Source organism: Ostrinia nubilalis, chromosome 1, assembly GCF_963855985.1.
Source record: "Ostrinia nubilalis chromosome 1, ilOstNubi1.1, whole genome shotgun sequence".
Classification (NCBI taxonomy): domain Eukaryota; kingdom Metazoa; phylum Arthropoda; class Insecta; order Lepidoptera; family Crambidae; genus Ostrinia; species Ostrinia nubilalis.
Genome location: NC_087088.1, coordinates 10,637,397 through 10,661,133, shown reverse-complemented (window position 1 = coordinate 10,661,133; position 23,737 = coordinate 10,637,397). Strand labels below are relative to the sequence as shown.

Sequence of the window (23,737 nt, the reverse complement as noted above, 5' to 3'; positions counted from 1 at the left end):
TTCATACCCGCAGCTAACAAACTGTAAAGTTCTGCCTCTTGCGTTTTTCGTAAACTATTCATTACAACATCACAAGGAATTCGGTCTTCAAGCGATTCTTCTGGAGTAAGTCCAAGTGTTATAAATGCTCTGCGTGTCTGTCCAGCACTCAACCAGCCTCTTTGACCTGGATCAAAGCTTTTTACAACTGCCTCCAAATGCCTGTAACGATAAACAATTTTTGGTAATGTAAAAATCGATTATTTTTTAAATTGATATTCCCTACATAATTACAATTATTTGGATTTACATATCTTTAGAAACTACAATAGAGTGATGATAATAATACAATGTAAATGAAGTTACCGATTTTCATACAATACAGGTGCAACTCCATGTCCTGCACGAAATAACATACAGTCGTTTAGTAGTTTTTCTAAATAAAGCATAGGCTTGTTCGAACCTTGTGATATTAACTTGGTAAGAAGAAAACGAACAAGTTCAGGTATGCGGCGCTCTCGCAGGTAGCTTTCAGTTCGAGCTACAGTGGATAGAATCTTTTGCTTACGCTCAAGAATAACAATAGATTCTGATGAATCCTGATCTATCAAGCATTTGCAAACTGAAATAGGTTCATAAACTGGTCCAGGTTCAAAAACGCTGACTTCCTCATCCATTAAATTAGTATCCATTGTTGTTGAACGAGATTATTAAATATTGAGACAATAAAAATTGATTTAAATGTATTTTGCTGAAAATTACTCAACAAACGAAAAAACAAACGTTCACTTTGAATTTTATTGAAACGTAATTGACGTTGAAACTATGTTTTTATGAAAAATGTTTCGAATAAATAGGTGAAATAAAGAAAAAAAGGTTTATATCACGAGCAAGAGTTGTTTTGAGACCCCCTTTTTTCGTCGGGAAATGCTTTGCGCATACCTACAGGTCTATGGGGACGGCCAGTGGGTTATGTGGGACTCTCCCCGCCTACCCACTAAAGGCGGGGCCTACCCACTAAAACCCGACGGTTTCCACCAGAGCCCAAAGAAACGGAGCCGCGAGTTATTGTCCGCAGCTCTGCCTCAGGCTAGAGGCTCGCTCACGAGCGAGCCTATCTGGCTTCGAGGGAACCCCCAATCCCCTCCTCCAGTTGTTTTTTATAGAGTTTTTCTCCTCGTGGCCCTGGTACAATAGGACCCCCGGCCCGCCGTAGCGGGTTACGGTCTGCTCTATGCCGCTGCTCGGTCAGCTCTGCTGATCAGAGAAGTACCGACTACCGAGAGCGGCCCTCCAAAGAATGGGCCCGAGCAAACGCCCCACCAGCCCCCACCTGTATGGGTTTTTAAAGATGTCCCCTGCATCGTGGTCCGGGCAAATGCCTCGACGGCCCCCGGCCCACTCAATTGTGGGTTGCCCGACGCCCACCGAGTTGACGAGACCTGCCGCGCAGGTGAGAAGTTAGCCGCCCGCCTGAACAGACCACGCGGACGTTGCCCAGGGTGCACCACGAGGAGGTCCCTCACCATCGCATTTTCGACCACTTATCGACTGGTTTGCGATTATAATTTGCACTTTGTCTAGACCCACAGTATTTTGGAACTATACCCAGCTTAAAAGCTAAAAGGAAAAAACTTAGTTAAAAGCTAGTCACAGTTAAGTTTTCAATTTTAAGTTGAAAATAAATGAAAAATGTTTTATGACTTTTAAGTAATTTCAAAAACTTTGCAAGACCCTAAACTTTAGTTTTATTAAAAAATATCTACAAAAAAAGTTTTAGCCGAAATCTGTCTTTAAAGGTACTGAATTCCTAGTTGGACCGCTTTTTACTGCATAATAAATCTGTGAAAAAAAAAACAAAATCCAAAATGACATTTCTGAGTAACCGACAAATGTTTTGAAAATGTGTAAAACAAATGTGTTTGCAATGAAATAAATAATGCTTTAGTGGTTTGCTGCGCAAATAAATAAAGTTCTGACCTGACGAAACATTCACTTGAATTAAATTATGCTACTCGTGTAATTCCCAAAATCCTAGTAAACAGTTATACGAAATGTTTCCTATCATGGAGGAAGGTGCAGAAGATAAACACATAGGAAAAATAGACGATTGTAAGTACCCTTTAAATTTTACGTATCTGTTTAATTTAAAACAGTAGCAGGAGCATAATTAGGAATTTATATAACATCAGGGATGTTATTATCTAATCACATTATGTAAACAAGGAAGGAAACTAGTGGATGATGATTAACACCACAAGAACAAAATTTACAGTCAGATAGCAAGTAAATTATGAATAATTTTACCTTCTGAATATTATTAGAACTATATTGCAGGCCCATAAAATATAAATAGTTACAAATTAGTATTATGATTGCAAGTCACTTGTATGTATCACATTCTAACCATTTTAGCCTTCTAAAGAACTGACGAATATGAACTAAAAATTACATCGAACTTATGTGTTCTTACAATGTTATTTCTAGGCGATACAGATGTTCGCAAGACTGGACAAGAAATGGACATTATTAGACAAAGAACTATTGCATATGAGTATCTTTGTCGTCTTGAAGAAGCCAAGACATGGATTGAAGCGTGTATTAAAGAAAAACTACCCCATCCCACGGAGTTTGAGGAAAGTCTGCGAAATGGAGTGTACTTGGCAAAACTAGGTCACTTTATATCTCCAGACTTGTTACCTTTGAACAAAATATATGATATCGATCAACGGCGTTACAAAGTATGTGTTTTAAATTAATATTAGATTCACATAATCTTTTGCGCTTGTCTTCGAAACTGTTATTTACTTAACACTATTTAATTTTAGGTCATGGGACTTCAATTTAAACACACTGATAATATTAATAAGTTTCTGCAGGTTTTAAAAAAGACTGAGCTACCTGTGGTAAGTTAAACTAATAATAAAAACAAAGGAAACTGCATGTTTTCAATTTGTTCATTCAATTTATATGTTTTATGTATTTTCAGACCTTTCAACCAGAAACAACGGACATTTATGACAAAAAGAATATGCCCAGAGTAATTTATTGCATTCATGCACTCAGTTCTCATTTGTTTAAAATTGGCAAAGCTCCACTTATCCATGATGTTTTTGGCAAAGCAACATTTACAGGTAAATCTGAAATTCTTTATTCTTCATCTATAGATAGCATGTCTTTCTGTAATGTTAGAACACACAACACTCCTTGCCATAGAAATAGAAATGAAGTATAGAAACACCTCATGGATGTGGTCATTCATTGTAGTAAGATCTCATGTTTAAGTTATCCACATGCATAAATGTGATTGTTATTGTATCAAAACATTATGTTAGAACTTGATAGGTTGGCAGTAATAAACGGGACCTAGTATAGGTCCTTGTAGTATACCTAAGATAATTTAGTGGGAAAGAGTAATTGTTCAATTTGTCCTCAAGCATGTTGAAGTATGGTTATAGGTGAACAACTGTCATGTCAGCAATTGAAATAATGTTGAAAGTTTTATAATACCTCTTATTTACGATTATTGCCGAAATCATCAAAATATTTATTTTTCCAATTCGTATTTTTCAGATGAGGAACTAGATTCAGTTTCTAAAGATTTGCAAAGGTGTGAACATCCATTGCCTATGTTTCAAAAGATTGGAGGGATTTTATCAAAAAATAATTCAGATGACTCTAGTGCCTTACATGATGCTGTTCTTGAACTGAATAAATTGGTTGACTCAGAAAAGCCTATAACTTCGGCTATTCTAAATCCTCAATTAAAACTTAGTTATGTACAAAACAGACTCATAAATGAGTACAAAAAAGTTTTGAGAGCAGCAAAGCTGGAGAAAGTAAAAGCTGCACATAATCGTTCTTTAAACGACAGTTACATTCCTGACGAATATGACGAATTACTCACTCAAGTTGAAATTCAGGGCCATATTACATCTGTTAATTATAAATTCTTATGGAAATCATTATGTACTGCAACACAAAACAATGACTTTAACGCCATACACAAAACTTTCAATGAAGATTGGGTTAAAATAAAAGAATACAACTCCAAAAACTTAGATTTCTATTGTGATGTAGTGAGGGAAATCGTAGAGTGCAACAAAGATATTGACGTCGAGAGTGTTACCAATTGGCATAAAATATTCCAAAACATTATAAGTGAGGGAAATCAGAAATCATTAGAACACGTGGACCACAAAAACGCGATAGCCTACGTGAATAAAGCGTTGGATGAAGGGGACCCAGAGAAGTTGTATAAGGCTTTGAGAAACCCTCATTTGGAGTTGAATATGAAGGTGGATAGGTATGCGATACCTCTTTTGTTTGAGGAGATGAGGTTGGAGAAGTGTGAATTGGAGAAGAATTTGAATGAGAGTGAGATAGCTGCTTCGGTGTCCTACCTGACAGCTATAGCGGCTGTATCACAGGCGGTAGATAGGGGGGACGAGGCTGCAGTTTGGAACACCCTGATGTCAAAGCAGGTGCACTTAGAAGGCTTGCGGCCTCACTGCAGACGGCGGTATCTCTCGGCGCTGGTGACGGCCTTGCAAGTCAAGGTCAGGGAGCAATGTGCGTGCCCTCTGCTTACCTTGGAAGATATCCGTGACACCATTGACATGGTTAACATGAAAGACGACGATAATGAAGAATGTAAGTTTTTTTCGTTTTTATCCAATATTTTGTTAATTACTGCTTATCTTTTTTTTCTAAATGTACCTTTTACTCAACTGTTTTTCTTTTTCAGTGGTTAAAATAATCGACGATATTAATAAAGCTGTGATGGACGAAAACAGCAATATGTTAATGAATTTACTGAAAAATCCAACCTTGAAGTTGACTGCTCCACTACACAAGGAGGAGCACCATCTGTATCTACGCATGTTAAAAAAGAAACTACTTCATAAAGAGTCCGAGAACTTATGGTTGGACGATATCGTTAACACTATCAATGATGTCAATGCTGAATCCTTGAAAGTAAAGGAACTCACAGATGCTCTTGTTCACTTGAATTTGGCAGTAATTAAAAATGACATTAATGAATTTTGGGATGCTCTTATGTGCCCTTTGCTATCTAGTCCAGGTGCCGTTGAAAGTAGTTGTAAGGACATTTACTTTCAAATGTTTTCAAAGGCTCTAAAAAAGAGGGGACATTATATTTGCCCATGGATTGTATGTCATACAAACGCTGGCAACACAGTATACATAGATGTAGAGTCTTATACATACTGTTGGTCTACTCCCAAGGACTTCGTACCTTACGCCCGATATTTGACTAGAAAAGATGTTCATGTTATCATAGACAAGACCAATAAAAATCATGTAAACAAATACAAACAGATTGTTTTAGAAAAGTCGATTGTAAAGATTCAAGCATACTGTAGAGGATATATTTACCGTAAGCAGTTAAGTGCGAGACTGCAGTTCCTTGAGGAAAATGTCGATTATGTTATAAAAATCCAAGCATGGTGGAGGAGAATAATTATGCAAAGAAAATATGGCACACTTATTAAAATGAAAGCGATCGAAGCTAAACTGAACCGAGAGCGAAAACAAAATCCTTGGGTTTGGTATAAAGTTCAGGTACATACAGTGAAATTTTTTTGAAAACTACCCTCAATATTGGTAATCTATTGTCAATATTCATGTTTTTTTTTATGTTTCAGGAGCATAAAATAATCAAAATACAGGCGCTATGGCGTGGAAAACGCGCTCGCGACGCATTCACCTCCCTATTTCATTCTGCAAACCCACCCCTAAAAGCTGTAAAGAAGTTTATTCCGATGCTCGATTTCTCTACCGAAGACTACGATAGAGAAATAGAATTGCAGTCCCTGAAGTCAGAAGTGGTGCAGTCAATGAGAAAGAATCAAGAGTTGTCAAAACAAATAGACGATATGGACTTGAAAATAGGTCTTTTGGTACAAAACCGCATAGCCCTCCAAGAAGTAGCAGCACACGGCTTGAAGTTAAACAATTTAGTCAAACACAATTCAATGACGAAGCTTGTATTCCAAAATCGAGACGGGAAAGGCTCTCTAATGACAGTTTCTACAGCTGTTAAAGGATTAAAATCTTTGACTAAAGAAAGCAAAAGACTTTTAGATGGATACCAACATCTCTTTTACGAGTTACAAACCAATCCCACATATTTGTCTAAACTTCTGTTTTGTATACCCCAAAATAAGACTAACAATTTTGTTCAAAATGTTGTGTTGAGTCTTTATAACTTCGGTGCGTATGCTAGAGATGAATATTTGTTATTGAAGTTATTCAGATTCACATTAGAAGAAGAGATCAGCTGTAAAGTAGTTATGCCTTTTGATATTATTGCGTCAACACCGTTAGTGTTGAAAATGGCCGTGAATTTGTCGCGGCAGTTATCTGGGTTAAATAGTCTCAAAACTATATTGGGACCACTCATTGAGAAAATTATAAATGACAAGGACTTGAATATTGAGACTGGACCTGTAGAGATTTACAAGGCTTGGAGAAACGAGACTGAGATGAAAACGGGACAAATATCGTGAGTAAATATTCCTTCAAGTTTCTTCCACTATTATTAGTCTGTTTTCTTTAAAGGCAATAACTAAGGCTCAGAACACACGGTGAAACGCAATGAGGGCTATCGTTTTAGCGCTCACCAGTTAGCGCCACTGTAGAGTAAGGTCCTGTCACTTGCTAGTAGCGAAGACAGTGGCACCAACTGGTGAGCGCTAAAGTGGTAGGAGGACTATCGCATTTGCACTCATCAAGATGGCGCCACTGTAGAGTAAGGTCCTGTCAATCGCCAGGGGTGCCAACTGTTAAGTATAAAAACGATAGCCCTCATTGCACCGAAACTGCAATTTCTAGTTACTTTTGAGTTGCATCTAAGTTTCTGCCATAGATTCCGTTTCCGATTTCCATTTCAAACCGGTTTCAAACTGGTCGCGTCATGTGTGGTCTCTCAACGGAATCTATGGCAGAAACTGAGATACAACTCAAAAGTAACTAGAAGTTGCAGTTTCGTTGCAATTGCGTTTCACGGTTCACCGTGTGTTCTGGGCCTAATTTGTACCATTTGTTTTTAGATCCTTACCATACACTGTCACACAAGAAGAAGCCCTAAAGTATCCTGAAGTTCGAACCAGGCTGGAGGCAGCCTTGAGTCAACTTAAGACGATAGTCACAATATTTTTGGAAAGGATCACGAAGTCAACGGAACTCTTACCGTTTTGCATCACGTACATGGCTCGTGTGTTACACAGGGCACTTTCATCAAAGTTTCCTCACACTCCGGAGAAGGATGTTTTAAAGGTAAGCAAGCATAAAATTAATATCATTGATAAGGAGATAAAATACTTTCAGGCCTCTATTCTTGATCACCTTTTAGAAAAAAGCCTGTGATTGCTCTAAATATTTAAATGCATCCAGCTATGTTGAATTTTGAGATGAATTTGAAATGTGCAGTTGACTGTTTTGAAGTCTGAGCGAAAATTAATTGTCTTGAAAAATTTTAAAATTCTAATGTCTTAATTCTAGGTTATTGGCAACTTGGTATATTACCAGTTCCTCAACGCCGCGATAGTAGCTCCAGATGCATTCCATATCGTCAATTTGCCTAATGGAGCTGGACTTACGACGGATCAACGGAAAAACCTAGCGTCCGTCGCCAAAATTTTACATTTTTCTTCAGCGAAAAAAGGCGTAAGTTGACAGATACCTAATTGTGTTTATCTAAAACAGATTAAGGTTCAGAATATTGTGAATTTTTGTATTGTTTTTAGTTTGGAGAAGAGTCGCGTCACCTCCAGTGCTTGAATCCGTTCATAGTGGAATGCCATGAGAAGATGAAGGATTTGTTCAGACGCTGCTGTCGTGGCCCTACTCTTGAGGAGTACTTTGCTGTTGACGAGTATACGGAGGCCACGCTGTTACACCATCCTCATATTTATATCACAGTTCAGGTAAATTTCAAGTAAAGATCACGTGTTGATGATTGCCTCATGTATATTATTATGATGTACCTACTTAAAAGTATACAAGGTGCATAACAAAAAAAAAGTAGCAATTTTTACAATGTGTGTTATATTAAAATCGTGTGTTTTTATTGCGTCATACTGGAATTGTTCAAGTAGACAAGAACAAACGACGACCGGTAAAGGTGAGCAATGTAACTGCTATCTTTTGCAAGTTTTGCAACAAAAATGTACGTAGCCTGCACATTATTTTCTTTGAGAAGCCGAAATGTGTTTTCTTTTTCTACATTTTCCCGTGGTAATTTATTGACTTCAACATCTGATAATCACATAGTTCCAGGACAGTTTTTATTTCTTGCCCACCCTGTATTTATTTATTTGATCACCAACAAGGTTACATTGTAGGTTCACAAGAAGAACTTACACAAATGACACTTGTTAAATGCAAACTTAAAGGTGAAAACAACATGCATCAGAGACTAAAGAATGTATGCATGTATTAAGTTTACATTACAATAAACATTTTTACAGGAAATTGTCGATACACACGCATTACTAGTGGAATACCAAGATATCATAGCGCCAGACTCTCGGGACCGCCTAAACGAGCTACTAGATGACTTGGGTGACGTGCCCTCAGTCGCGGAACTCGCATCTCGGGACGTCGATTCGGTAAGTATTCAGCTTTAGTCATTGCATGATTTACCTGCCATTCTGTGGGTACATTCTTTGCGATCTCCTGGAGAGTTCACCGTACATTTTCAGGGGTTCTGTACATGTTTTGAAAAGATTTTTAAAACTACTCATACATGTATCTTCTGTCTATTGTCTTTCACAGGCTTTTTTCTTAGAAATTAGTTTATTTGATTTTTTAAATATTAGAACCTTCTGGACTCGAGTATTAGGCGCATATTAGGTAGGTACTAATACAAAACTCGAAATAACTCAAGTGATTGGTTAAATCATCATCACATCATCATCATTTCAGCCATAAGACGTCTATAAATATTTCTAAAAAATTAGACTGTACTGCTGAACATAGGCCTCCCCCAATGCTTTCCATGTTGATCGATTGGTAGCAGCCTGCATCCAGCGCTTCCCTGCTACCTTTATGATGTCGTCAGTCCACCTTGTGGGTGGACGTCCCACGCCCCCGCAACGATCCCCCCAATGAGATTGGTTGAAAACGAGCGTTAAATATTTTTCAACAGATAGGAGAGACTACAGAAGAAAACGCAAGACTAGATGTGTGTCTTGCGCTCGTGAACAAATTCCAGGCTCCAGCTGATGACTTGACTGATTTGAACAAACTGTTCATAAAGACTAAAGAACTGTGCGTGGCCATTATTCCGTTCTTGAATGGTAAGACTTGTATTAATCTTTGCATTCTAATACACGAATATCACACAAATTACTGACAAGTTTTGACTGTGTAGCCATTTTGATACTTAGTATTTTTCTTATGAAAAAATCGTATATTTCAGGTGAGCATCTTCTAGAAGCACTCTGTATTGGAACGACAAAAGAACAGCAAGAGCAATACGCTAAAAAGATACAGCGGCGCATATATTCAGGGCAGGCCAAGCCAGACGACGTTATGACGTTGCGCGAACACATAGCCAAACTCCGTCGTAACTTGCAAATGCTGGAAGACGAAGGCTACGTCACTCGTGAGGATGGATACCAAGCACTTGTGACGTCAATCGCTCTAGACTTGTGTAATAAAGGCAAATACAGGCAGGCGCAAAGAAGAGCCTTGGCAACGCTCACCAGAACCAAGCAGAGTTTACAGGAAAAAACTAAGTATTATGAGGAGAAGTGCAAGTCTTACGACCAGTACATCAAGTCTTGCTTGGCCAATCTTCATACTGGAAAAAGGTATGTGTACTTCTTTTAACATATTGACTTCATTGATCATAATGTTTTTTTTATCTTTTGAATGAGCTAAATGGTTCCTTTTTTGTTGCAGAAGTGTTCACGCCTGCTTGAGAAGATCAGGTAAGGATGCACAAAAGTTGAAATCGAAACTAACTGCTAGGTATTCCGGTGCTAAGTTATTGGAAAGAGGTGTCCTGCTAGAAATAGATGGTCTCTCTCCTCAACAATTTAAAAATGTGCAATTTGATATCACACCGACTGATCACAATGGCGTTTTTACTATTAAAGCTAAGTTTATGGGAGTTGAAATGGAATCTATCGAAATAGATATCCAGGATTTGCTGCAGAAGCAATATGAGGGATGCGCTATAATGGACATGTTTGGCAAAGCTAAAATTAACGTTAACTTGCTTATATTTTTACTGAACAGTAAATTTTACGGCAAATAAGCATTTTTTAATCATGTTTATTCATATTTTTTAATTCTTTTTTTTATTGCACCTCGATAAAGAGTACCTACCTTAAATGATATTGTGATAATTATTTTAAATTGGCTGTTACATTTTACCTTTTTACATCGCCTATCTATTATGTTTTAATTTTAATTAAGTTTTACTTTATTACTTAGTCTTCATATTGGAAGTTAAAATACTAGTGTACACGGGGGTACATGGAAAATTAAATTATAATACAGTGAAAGCCAGCTTCGGTTTTGTATAGCACCGCTTTTGTCATTCACGCTTAGCTTTCGGCACCAAACTATTCGGAAAATCGAACCGCTAGTATAAGTTCTTGCAACTCACGAAGACGAGTGTGCATTATTTGTGTGTGTACGTGTACATGCACATAACGATAGTGTAATGTCTATCAAAACTTGAAAAACGAACAGAGAGCTTAGTGTGAGTTTAAATCAAAAGTCGTCACTAGCGTGTCACTAGTGAGCGCGTCATAAATGACATTAAATGTATGATGGCTTGTACAGCGCCCCTAGCGGAAACTTTCAAGAACTAAAATTTTCATATATTTTATAACACGCTCACTAGTGAGGACGTTTGATGTAAACTCACACTAAGCCCTCAGTAGCGAGCCACCCCACTTATAAAGCTCACTCGCCTTCGTGAATTGCAACAACTAGGCATAGTGCAAGCGACATAATTTATTAATATTCGCACCAATTTTGAAACATTTATAAAAATTAAGGCCCTAAAATGAAATTATTTTGATGTTAAAACTTTGATTGATGAGAGTACAAATAATGATTGCGTCTTTTTCGTTTTGTCACTTGCGGTTAAAAAGAAACGTAACGTAGTAGATTCATTATTTTCGATATCGTCTTGGACTAGTGGTAAACCCTTTTTTAAGTTAACGTTTCTTTAACTTTAGAGTAAATTAACAAATAATAATCTAATGAAGTCCTTTAACAATCTAGTAATAATATCTTTTTTAATTTGAAATACTCGTTAAGCGGTATAATGAATTTACAAAATGTAATTTAAGTTGTATTTATTTTAAGTATTTTAAACAATATTTTGTAAGTGTATCAATGCATTTGAAGTTTACTACATCATCATACAATGAGTGACATGAATTATCTCTGTTACCGATCCATCACATACAACTGTACCTATATTAAAATTCTATACCAAAAATTCTAAATTGTGTAGTATTATCTAAGTACCAAAAACTTATTTATTATTATTTTATTGCAATAATGCCCATTGTGTATAGTTTGTAAGATTTATAATTTTTAATTATTATGATATCGACTCTTGAATGAATTTAATAATTTGTTTGTTTATTAATATCCTAAATGTAAACAAAAGTTGTTTAATGTTAACTGTGCGATATTTTTAATAGTTCTATGACATGATATCAAAAACGGTTTTTTGAAATAACGTTATTTATAACTGAAGTCTAAATTGAGTCATTAGCTCGGATACTAAAAATAAATTATCCTAAAAGCACAAAAGACTAAAAAAGAACTTCCTCAGGATAGGAGTCGTAAGTCGTCGTATTATAATTTAACTGAAAATTAAATATGAACAAATATAAAGGTTCAATGTTAGGTTTTAATGAATTTTTAAGATCTTTTTGATAAAATCTCATGAAATACGCCCTTTCACAATATAACTGTGAGTATTGTTTTGTCTAAGTAAATACTAACAAACTAACAATAGATTTAAAGTATGAAATAAGGTGAACTTAATTTCTAAGATTTTGATAATGTTTATGTAGTTACAAAAAATAAAGGAGGCTACATCTGACAAACAAACTTTTCTAATTTTTATTTTTTCAAATTAGTCCTACCTACCTTCTTTTAAATAAATGACAAAATACTAATAGTCTAGTCAAATTAGACATGAACCCTGCAATAATTCGCATACAGCTGAAAATTGGTACGAATGTTCGGAGCACCATTATGAATTAACTGTGAAAAGTCCCCATCGATCCGACGTGTGCTAAAAAAAAAATTCAAGGTCAAACTTAAAAAATACGGGTTTTTGAGATTTTCAGCCAAACGGTAAGTTTTATCACAAAAATATGTAGGACAAGGTTTAAGACCATACAATTATCTATCAAAATTGTCTATACACTTTCTCCTAAGAGTCAGCGTTTCTGAGATTCGATGATCCAAAGAGTCAAAAAAGTGTTTTCTTCATAACGGTCTTACACATAAATCCAATGTGATATCGCCTCGTGCCACGACTCAGCATTGTATTATGATGTGTTGTCGACGTCGAATATAAAATAATCAACCTCAATGTCGTCTGTCATCTTTAATTATCGAAAAATGGGTGCAACTTTGACGAAGGACTGCACCGTAAGTTTCTAAGATACGAAGTTTTCGTGTCTATTATGTTTAAGAGCTCTTATATGCACACGTCACTACTCTACTTGTAACTCTATGGTCACTCTTTTAGCCCGACCAAGTTAGACAGTCCAGGTTATAATAATTCACATAGAGTTGAAAATTTGTGTGAATGTTAAGAACACCATCCTAAATGAAATGTCAAAAGTCCCCGACGATCCGTCATTTAAAAAAAAAGTTTTCGAAGTCCCAAGTTTTTTGCATTTTTTGGCCAAGTAGTAAATTTATCATAAATATAGATAAGAAAAAATAGTAGATCATAAAATTATCTATTAAAATTGTCTTTACCCCCTTTTTCCTAAGAGTCACCGATTATGAGGTAGAACGATTCAAAAAGTTAGTTTTGATGTTCTCGTTATATGCACATGTTTCCACAACACCTATGAGGGTTATTTGGCGTATTTTTTTTACCAGGTTTCCCCAGTAGGCCTTTTTTAAGATGTATTTGTTATCCTGTTCAATTCAAAACTATTTTAATAGAGTTGAAGTTGTGGACTTTTGGAGTAGTTAACAGAATGCGAATTCTCCAACTTTTTGCATCGTTACCACATAAACGGTGACTCTTAGGAAAAAGGGGCAAAGACAATTTTAATAGATAATTTTATGATCTACTACTATTTCTTATCATTTCTTATGATAAGTTTACTGTTTGGCGGAAAAATGCAAAAAACTTGGACTTCGTAAATTTTTTTTTCAAATGAATCCGTCATTTGAAAAAACGCTGGGGACTTTTGACATTTCATTATGGATGGTGTTCTCAACAATCACACAAATTTTCAGCTCTATGCGAATTATTATAACCTGGATTTTCTGACTTGACCGGGCTAAAAGAGTGACCATAGAGTTACAAGTAGAGTAGTGACGTGTGCATATAAGAGCTCTTAAACATAATAGACACGAAAACTTCGTATCTTAGAAACTCACGGTGCAGTCCTTCGTCTAAGTTGCAAACATTTTTCGACAATTAAAGATGACAAATGACATTGAGGTTAATCATTTTATATTCGACGTCGACAACACATCATGATACAATGCTGAGTCTTGGCACGAGGCGATATCACATTGGATTTATGTGTAAGACTGTTATGAAGAAAACACTTTTTTGACTCTTCGGATCATCGAATCTCAGAAACGTTGACTCTTAGGAGAAAGTGTATAGACAATTTTGATAGATAATTGTATGGTCTTAAACCTTGTCATACATATTTTTGTGATAAAACTTACCGTTTGGCTGAAAATCTCAAAAACCCGTATTTTTTAAGTTTGACCTTGAATTTTTTTTTTAGCACACGTCGGATCGATGGGGACTTTTCACAGTTAATTCATAATGGTGCTCCGAACATTCGTACCAATTTTCAGCTGTATGCGAATTATTGCAGGGTTCATGTCTAATTTGACTGGACTATAAAGCGGTGTTAGGAAGTAGAAAGAACCTCGCGCGGTTTATGGTCAAAAATCTTGGGAAGCTGTTTTGATGCAAGAAAAAAAAACAACCTATTCCTATTGGTTCTATTCTCGAGTTCTAACACGATGGGACGATTTTCGCTGTTTCGAAATTATCTTCTATTTCAGGAGCATCGCTCCCTGAAAGTTAAAATTACATATTCTCTACTATTTCATGGTTTTGAACGATTCATTAAGTTTGAGCACCATTTATTTTAATTAATGGAACAGGTTGGGTAAAATTAAAGATGTTGTTTGTAAATTAATCTCAAGACTATATTTGACAATAAATATTTTTGACAAGATCGAGCACTTTGTACACTTTATACAGTAGTTACACCTTACATTTAAAACTGAACATTTCTTTGAGTGAAATTGTTTTAATTATAAATTATCACAAAAGGACCTAGTTAGTCTAGTTACATTATAATTCAGCTGTCAATAAATTAACACATAGAAAGTAAAGAGGTAGATAATAACATACTAGAGATTCATTCACTACTCACTATTAATAATAACGAATACTGGTATTGGTAATGCAACATAGAAATGAGAGGAATTTGGAGAAACGGGCATTTGGGGCAAATAAAATATGCCACAAGTTTAGTTCTAAAAAATTAAGTACCAAAACGGTAATATGAACAACTAAATGTTACAGGCATAACAGTATTATAAACTATCACCTTGCGACCGCTTAACACTTACGTCTATAAATCAGTCTATCAACTCGAAAATGAGTTACATAAAGGTACATCTACTGAGCATTCACGTAACTACCAGTATACATAATATCCAACTAAATAAGCCTGTATTATTAATACATATCCATCCATGTTAATATTACATTGACATATTTGTGGTACTTACATACATTATTTAATCTTTTTAATATTCTTTCAATGACAAAAATTGACCAACATTCTTTTGTTTAATACTTATGTTTTTAATATCAAGTCTATTCCAAATAAAAACCAATGTAATGAACTATGAAGTGTACCTAATACAAGGATAATGATGTTGGCTAATTAACTTCAATACGTTACAAAGAAGTAACTACAACTACAGCCAACGCTTTCATTTTCTTTGCATGGGCGGTAAATATGCCGATGTCACAATTAATATAGGCCCATTTACTTTAAATTAAATTTTCACACCGAACGGTGACACGCCACTCAAAGTTATTTTTGTGTCGTAGCATGTTTTAAATCAATAACATCCTATATTTATTGTCAAATTGACCATAATGAGATATAAGTCGTATAGGAGTCATACATTTGAGTGACGCTCGAAATGTAATCGTGCTTTTGAGGCATTCGTACAAATTTTGGAATAATAAAACCCTAATCTCTATGTTTTACAAAATTAACAATGCTCAGAAATGAAATTTCGATCCTTCCCTCTGACATATTAAGGGTTATTAATAAATTATAATTTTATTATGTACTATCAACTTGATTTTCATTCAACTTAACATTTGAAAAAAAATAGTTTTGATTAAAACGTACGGAACCCTCTTTACACAAAAAACGCGCGTTTGATCGGTTTTCCATTTTAAATTAAGGCACTGAATTTTTACGAGTATAAGATCTACCATACCATGAGATTTATTATTTTCTCATGAGGTCATGCCAATATAAATTAATTATTTTATTTAACACCATAACATTACCCTTGATTTTGTCACGCCTCGCGGTATTGTGTGTCAATTAATGCATAATGCCAATACATAATATCCATAGGCCCAAGAATAAAAAAGTAACTTGAATCCTTATACATTATTATTCAGTACCGTATCACTAAATCTTGTTAAGTAATACATATCATTATTATGAATTGATTCTAACCTAATAAAACACTACACTTGTCTTCTTTAAATACTGATTAATGTAATGACTTTAACGACGTCTTATAATTACTTAATATTAACGAGAATATGGTCACACTTTGACCACAGTAATAATTTAATTTCATTCAGTACAGCTTTTGGTAACTCAATAATTTAAATACGATAGTGTACCGCGCGATTAAAATGTAGATGGACAAAGTCGTCGCCGACAATGCCCATACCTAAGTTCTATAAGAATATTATTTGTAGCACTCTGGGTTGCTGGGTTGTGGCTTGGGCAGGCAGGTCGTGGGATCGTGACCGGGAGTGGTGGTGGGCAGCGCGAGGCGTGCGCGGCGCCGGCGCATGTTTTTGATGGTAGCCGGTATGAGCGTGACGCGCCGAAGAGCATATCACCGCATGTAAATACCGATCGTACCGGCACAAGTTAGAATCACCACCACTCGCCAAATCCAGATACCCGTGTCCAGGATTGTCAGCCTTGGTTTTTTGAAATGCATTCGTCGGCTTTTCACTCACAGTAAATGATCTATTTCGGAGCTTCTGGTATTTATTGGTGATGTCTTCTTCGTTGGCTACAGGATCACTGGGCTTTCTGAAATTAATGAAAAAGAACAAGTTAGAAAATGGCATATTGGTAAATGTTTTATGTGTTTTCTGTGATATGTTTTGATGCAAAATCGCAACTTTTAATTAGGTGACATTATTTTAGTTTACGCAATTAACTATCTAGTTTTTACTGATCATCTATACTAATATTGTAAAGCTGAAGAGTTTATTTGTTTACTTGAACGCGCTAATCTCAGGAATTACTGGTCTGATTTGAAAAATTATTTCAGTGTTAGAAAGCCCATTTATCGAGGAAGGCTATAGGCTATATACCATCATGCTACGAGTAATAGGAGCAGAGCAACAATGAAAAATGTTGCAAAAACGAGTTTTTACGCGTACGAAGTCGCGGGCACAGCTAGTTAAAGATAAAAACAAAAAATATATTTACATAAAATAAAGTTATTTACCTTGAAGCTTGAAAGCTCAGGTGATTTTTTTCCATGTTTGCCTGAATAATCTCCAGTAGCTCCCGTCTTTGTAAGCTGCCTGATCGTTTTTTTGTATGTTTTCGGTCCCTGTGATCTCTTCGATGATGGCGATGGGGCCGTGAGTTCTGGGGGGGAGGTCGCTGCGGTCTTCTGTCACCCGAGCACGACGATTTGGACGATGCGTCATCATCTTGCGATAGTCTTTCTCGTTGTTCCTCGTCGCTGTGGTCCGCGCATTCCGGCGGCGCCGCGGGCGTGCCGGCGGGCTCTCGCCGCCGCCGGCGCCGGCCCTCTCGCCTTTCACGATGGCTCCGTGAGTTCCCGTCTTCCGGTACGACCGTTAGTCGCACTTGTATGGTTTTCGAACCATAATGTGGGACCGTGACCGACTTCCCTATCGACTCGTATATCGTTGAAACGATACCCGCAATGTCCTGCAACCGAGAATGCTTTTGTTAGTTTATCGCGTCTAATTTATTGCGATTGTAAATGAGGCAGACAATAAAATCAGCTGACTAACATACATCTTTTGTCATTCGACCGTGCCCGTCGAGGTCGTAAAGCGTAAATGAGAATTGAAGAGGCTGTTGTTTTGAAGGTTCAGGGTGCTGCAGCTCTACATCACATGTCAGCTCCTGAAATAGAAAAGATATTATCGTAAAGTTTATGACTCTTGCTTATAAGTGTTATTGATGTTCAGACATAATTTGTTTATTTATTTAAATGTATGTGAATTTCGTGTAATCGCATTAGTGTGTTGTATAGTATACGAGTGGTAGAGATAACCTGCGTCCCGCCAGGCCGAGGCGGCGCGGCGGCGGCCTGGCGCGCGTGTACTGTAGGCTAGCGCCCAGCGGCGGCCTTATCTTGTGCATAAAAGGAAACTAGCCGCGCCTTTACGATCAATGAGATACGTGAGCCAAAGGCGAGCCGCCCGCTCTCGCACTGCGACGCGACACAAATAGATGATTCATCTCGTTATTCAATGAATTACAAATTACTACGGCGACGTACACATCGCTTTATTTTTGTTATCAAACAATGACATCGGCCGCGATAAAACGATATCTGTAATCTTTAATAATACCCTATTACTCTTCTATTTTATTTATGCCGCGGCAGTCGTTGAACTTCAGTCTAATTATAACATCGACGGACATTCTAGGTGGATACTTGAAATAAATCCAGGATTTGAGTACTTGTTGTTGCTATTAAGACAAGATCTTATGTCACGTTTTTGGAGTTATCGCTGACATCTCGACTTTCTATCGCTCATTCATGGGTTCATGAGTTAAGTAGTACAATCTTGGAATGTTTTTGAGAAGACTATGTCCGTTATTTTGTCTTCAAGCGCTGTTAGGTTGTGTATTCACTAGTCAATTGTTAGCTCACCTCAAACCGTAGTCTAGGCTTGTCGTCATTGTGGTCCGGGGTTGGCGGCGAAGGGGGCTTGTAGGGGGGCTCGTGAGTCCTGACGGGGCGCGGGGGCGGCGTGGAAGGCGCCAGCAGCGCCCGGGCCTCGCTCGGCAGCAGGTCTGGAGGCGCCGAGCACTGGGACGCAGCCCGACCAACCAGCTCCTCCGTATCAGTCCGTTCGCTCTCCGTGCCAACTGAAATAAAAGAAATTTATGAAGACATCTCTAACAAGGTCAGTAATATTTCATTGTGGACTATCCCAAGTGTGACCTTCCCTCTAACATCAAATAACATTCGAGATAAATTCAACAATAGATACGTAGGTGTGTGATGTCGCCGCGTCCGCGATTGGAAAACCCAAAACTTTGTTTTGTCCGCCAACATTTTAGTATCATCCATTGACCTTCCTTCCTACATAATTTATTCATGTAGATATAGGATATGTCCAAACTTTTATATGTCATAAAGAAACTTACCTACCTAGGTAAAGTTTGTTAAAATAGGTTAATGGTGAGTTATTTGGTTCAAAGCAGCTCGCTGTTGAAAAAATATTCGGAAGGTGGCCTCAATGGCCTAGTGATGTCAGCGGTAATGACATGATACCCTTGCATTGCAAAATGGACTTCCTCGCCTCAAGCATAAGGTGCAGTCATTTTTAACGTTAAGACAGCCTACTGTGCCGGAGAACAGTATCGAACATATACCATAAAATCGAGTTTGATCAGCTTCCCAGAAGTTCCTCAGTAAAAAAATATACTGGGTAGGTACTCCAGCGCTGGTCATTGTAATCGCGGCAAAGAATTCCACTATACAAATAAGTACAATGGCAAGTAAAATACGACGAAATTATCCTAACAAGTCGTCGGCAAAGTCAAAAAGATCGACGGATCAGTGTGAGACCGACTCGGCCGGGCCGGGGGCGGCGCGTACTCTATTTCCTGGAAGGCCCCGGCGGTCGGCCCGCAAGATACGCGGCCCGCTACGCCACATCTGCCGCTAATGTTATTTTTCTCAAAAGGTACCGATTCTTTTATCTGACATCTTTAGATTTGCTGAGGTTTTAGGGCTCGCAAGCTGGAGGCGTCTTGCATCATTCTTACTTTTATAACATTTTGATAATACCAAACCAGTTTATTGTTTATTTTTTTAGGAAAATTAAGCCTTGGAAGGTCATTCTCATAACACATTCCATGTTTTATTACTTCTTCATAATAAGTACCAGTGAATTTCTGGACTTTGAAATTTGCAGCTTTATCATAGACGAGGACATTTCAACGTTGCTGAATTTCTACTACCAACCACGTATATAAATATGATATTATAATCAACATGATAAGGTTAACGACTGTTCCGTTAAACTAATCATTTCATTAATCAGCTACCGAAAGAATAATGAATCGGAACAGTGATTGTTATTTTGTTTAATTGGAAAAATCATTAATCAATCACTGGTAGCTGATAAATATACCTACTTACGAGCAAAAGTATGGAATCACCGCTTTGTGTTCCAATCGATCTTAAGAACTGAATGACTATGTATTGTATGTATCTATGGTATCAATTTTAAGTTTATAATATCTCCTTAAAAAGGTTTCATTTTTATTGATCTTCTATTAGTCATTTAGTTCTTATGATCGCTCGGAATAAATAGGGTGATTCCATATTTTTGCTAGCGAGTGTATTTCAAACGTAGATCGATTGAAACTTAGCTGTTAGTTAGCTGAATCAGATGTAATATTAAATGTGACTGCAATGTAATTCAGCGCGTAAACTCGAAATATGGCATTTAAGCTAATCAATGCAGCATTTGACACTACAAAAGCTCGTATTAAAACCACGGGTCCGTCTGTAGGTAGTATGGCTGTAGGAATGTAACACGATACCCTTGATAAACTAAATCAAAGCTAAGGAATGTGGCTAGCACGCGGCGCGGGACTGCGTTGCGTCGCGCGTCGACTAGGCCCACGGGCCACGATACTTGGATCGGTCGGCGATCCTTTCATCTGTTAGCTGATCGACGATTTACAAATGTTGTTTACTTCGGTAAGTATTTAACATAATCTACTCTGATTACTCTTGGAACTTGGAACTAGTTATCAAAATCCAAAGAAAAGTCTAAATGATTCACGCAATGTAAACATCAAAGGACGCGGCGCTAACATTGAAATGTTTTGATTAGGTATTGTTTAACGTGTAAACTTTATCAGATGGAGCAATATAGATTGGGTTTGTTTACTATCAGACGGCGACTCACAGTCATAGCTTGGCACTCATAGTACACAATACAATTTTTATTGCAATAATACAGAGCGAATATTACTTGTGTAAAATGCACTAACTTCTGTTTGGATCCAATTATAATATTCAAACCGCAAATCAAAGCGTTGTGAAACTTAGCGCACACTAAACATGTCGGTGCCAAAGTAACGTGTGACGTAGTGCGTAATGAAACACTTCTGAAAGTGTACATTCAGTTGGCGTAGCAGACTGTTAGGTACCGAGCCGAGCCACGAGAGCTTAAAACCAGGGGCGGGAACTTCTTTGATCTCAAATAAAAGGTATCATTGTCTCCGCTTCGGCGACGTGCTTTCAACTTTTCGCTTTGAAGTTAATCAAATGAGCGGCGCGACTCGGTTTACATCCAAAGCTTTATTAACAAACTTCGCCTCGCAGGTTTGACGTGTGTACGGGAATATTAAAATGAATGATGCTGTAGATATCGTCTTCTAATTGAAGTATTCTGCTTTCGTATTTCGTAACTAAATAGAAAGAGATCAAAGCGACCTCTTTCCACTTTGATGTAGGATTAGTCGTTGAGAGCGGAAGTTTCAAATTTTTATTTTCAACATCTAACTAAATAAACGCTTCGGTGGCTGTTAGAATCAGCATTTTATTTGTTCTTTAAGGTCAGTCATGAACTACAAAATGAGAAAGTTACGGTTAGTTTGTCCGATAATAGGCTTTATAAACTTACTAATACCCTCTTTTAAGCTTGGGGGCAAAAATTAATTACCTACTTGATAACAGCTACACAGCTATGCTATTTTATGCCCAGTTGGCTGACATTGTCTTATCATCCAATCACTTCTCCAAATTCTGATCAACTTTGATGGTATTTGATATGTTGCTATCGCTTAGATCAGATATTAGCAATCTATACAGGGTGTTAGGTAAATGGGTATATGAGCCGACACTAGCCCATGTTAACATGGTCATATAAATGGTATGGTGAAGTCAGAAAATTGATATCTTCATTTTAATTATTTTAATTTTCATACAAATCGGATTTTGTAAAATATATTTTGTATGGAAATTAAAAAAATTAAAATGATGATATCAAATTTCTGACTTCACCATACCATTTATATGCCCATGTTAACATGGGCTAGTGTCGGCTCATATACCCATTTACCTAACACCCTGTATTCAACCCATATTGTCTTTTTAATTAGCTTATCTCATGTTAGTTTGTAGAATTCATTAAATTACCGGATTTTGTACGTCATGTGTTATTTGTTAGTTACAAAACATCGAAATGAAAACTAGTTTTTACTCATTTCTGTCGGCATTTCATTAAGAGCGAACTGAACTGAACGTGAGTAATTTTCGACTGGTTGTCTCGGATTAACCACCCGCTGTGATTTTTTATCATCATTTTATTTTTCAATTCATTCTTGCGGCGCGGACGGCGGCGTCTTTGATCTGTAAATGCGCGACTGAGATAAAAAAGTATAGGTATTAAGTAATAGGTTTTAAAGTACCTAGATAATTGCTTTTATCTTTTGTGTTGGTTCTTTTAGAGATTCGTGTTTACTATAATAACTACCTGACAAAATCCCACTTGTTTGTGAAGAATTTTAACGAATACCTATACCAACATAGCAATATTAACGTCCATTTTATAAAGGTTTAAGTTTAAGTAAGTAGGTAACTTGAGTCAGGTCTTATTTCGCCAGCGAATTGTGTAGGTTTGGCTTTTAATTCATCAATGTTTCAGTAATATCGAGCATCAACAATAATTAACATTACCTTCTACGAGCTACAATGAAATCTGCTGAATTTCTGTGATCAAAATTCATATTTAGTTCAAGATTTACAGAGAAGAGTTTGAAACAAGAAGAAGATTAAAACTCAATAAAGTTCCTGCAGCAGCAGAATGCAATACAAAACACTCTTGTGTTCAATCAATTGAAAACCAAGTGGAAGGTAGATTATTTTCAAGTTATGTGATTACGATGGTCGTTGCAAAACAGCTGACTGAACATTGGTGTGAAGACCACATTGCTCAACAACAGAGGTAGTTGAAAGTAAGTACGTACTGCTAAATTTCTTGTATCCATTTCTAAACTTGTTGCGCCACCACTTGACAAAGTGGTGCGCCATGGGGGCGTCCGCGGGTGCCGGAGCTCTCAACGTTTCGTAGCACGTCATGCGCTGCGCTCACGCACGCATCCCGCACACTTCAAAAGGACCGCTGTTTGCCACTACAAAATCGGTATCCACTGTCACTGAATTGATCCACACGCTGAACACAAGCGAAGTTTTTCGCGTCACAGTTAATACACTCGTGACCCACTTGTCCGCGTGAACAACAAACAAGTTTAGATAGCGAGACGACCGCTCCGCGCGCGTGTTGTCGAGTGACTGAGTGACTGATGGATGAAGCGAGCAGGGAAGGGGAGGGCCGTAGTAGCGCGGTGCGTGCTCGGGCCGGGCGCCCGCCGAAGGTACGCCGGCTGTTGCTTGCTGCTAGCGTGAACAAAACAGCTTAACTACGATCAAAACTTTTGCTGACTACCGATTCTCTGGGTTTCCGCACGCAATACAATGATCGATAAAATATTTTCAGTGGTTACTACAGTTTGCAGTGCGATAAAATTACGGGAATACGCATAGAACTTTGTTTTTAAGCTTAGGGAAAACAAATTATCTGCCTATGGCAGTTTTTGTTTTCTCCTTGATCCAATGATCTTTTTATGTTAGGACTATCAGATTGCAGACACTCGGTGATCCCAGTTGGCATTGGCATCGCATGTCCCAGTAATCTAAAGGTGTGAAAAGGGACGGGTCTTCATGTTTACCCCTGACCGGGACTATTAATCTTCCGTTTTGGATCAACCGGCAATCTCCTTTTAACAATAAATGTATATTTTTGTTGGAAATGTATTAGTTCCATACCCACCTAATATGTTTAATGCTGCTAACTGCAAGAGTGCAAGACACCTCAAGATCCTGACGGTTAATTTTATTAGTGAAAAAAGATCGTCAACATAACAAGGGTTGACGTGATAGACATATTATTATA

General features: G+C 37.3%; 2 protein-coding genes across 2 annotated transcripts; one reads left to right on the top strand and one right to left on the bottom strand.

Annotated features, from left to right (window-relative positions):
• Positions 1–1,859: 1,859 nt before the first annotated feature.
• Positions 1,860–12,099, top strand: LOC135071952 (ras GTPase-activating-like protein IQGAP1). The gene is made up of 14 exons (XM_063965851.1): positions 1,860–2,091; positions 2,467–2,720; positions 2,808–2,885; positions 2,969–3,113; positions 3,553–4,632; positions 4,727–5,562; positions 5,646–6,505; positions 7,053–7,278; positions 7,504–7,668; positions 7,749–7,928; positions 8,472–8,612; positions 9,152–9,302; positions 9,425–9,818; positions 9,910–12,099. Exons 1-14 carry the CDS (start codon positions 2,034–2,036, stop codon positions 10,265–10,267), a joined length of 4,926 nt encoding a protein of 1,641 aa, XP_063821921.1. The 5' UTR covers positions 1,860–2,033; the 3' UTR covers positions 10,268–12,099.
• A 2,815-nt stretch (positions 12,100–14,914) lies between these two features.
• On the bottom strand, positions 14,915–23,065 carry LOC135071943 (protein naked cuticle homolog). The gene is made up of 5 exons (XM_063965842.1): positions 22,752–23,065; positions 18,409–18,626; positions 17,541–17,651; positions 16,996–17,450; positions 14,915–16,571 (listed from the first exon to the last, which is right to left on the bottom strand). The coding sequence occupies exons 1-5, from the start codon at positions 22,861–22,863 to the stop codon at positions 16,205–16,207; spliced, it is 1,263 nt and encodes a 420-aa protein (XP_063821912.1). The 5' UTR covers positions 22,864–23,065; the 3' UTR covers positions 14,915–16,204.
• Between the last annotated feature and the right edge of the window lie 672 nt (positions 23,066–23,737).

Bases quoted from the DNA above. Each gene is read 5' to 3' on its own strand.
- LOC135071952 (XM_063965851.1), top strand. From the start codon at position 2,034: ATGTTTCCTATCATGGAGGAAGGTGCAGAAGATAAACACATAGGAAAA. The intron at 7,929-8,471 runs GTAAATTTCAAG...ACATTTTTACAG, and splicing joins ATATTTATATCACAGTTCAG to GAAATTGTCGATACACACGC. The intron at 9,819-9,909 runs GTATGTGTACTT...TTTTTGTTGCAG, and splicing joins AATCTTCATACTGGAAAAAG to AAGTGTTCACGCCTGCTTGA.
- LOC135071943 (XM_063965842.1), bottom strand. From the start codon at position 22,863: ATGACGTGCTACGAAACGTTGAGAGCTCCGGCACCCGCGGACGCCCCC. The intron at 18,627-22,751 runs GTACGTACTTAC...CTTTTATTTCAG, and splicing joins TGGATACAAGAAATTTAGCA to TTGGCACGGAGAGCGAACGG. The intron at 17,652-18,408 runs GTGAGCTAACAA...TTTCTATTTCAG, and splicing joins AGCCTAGACTACGGTTTGAG to GAGCTGACATGTGATGTAGA.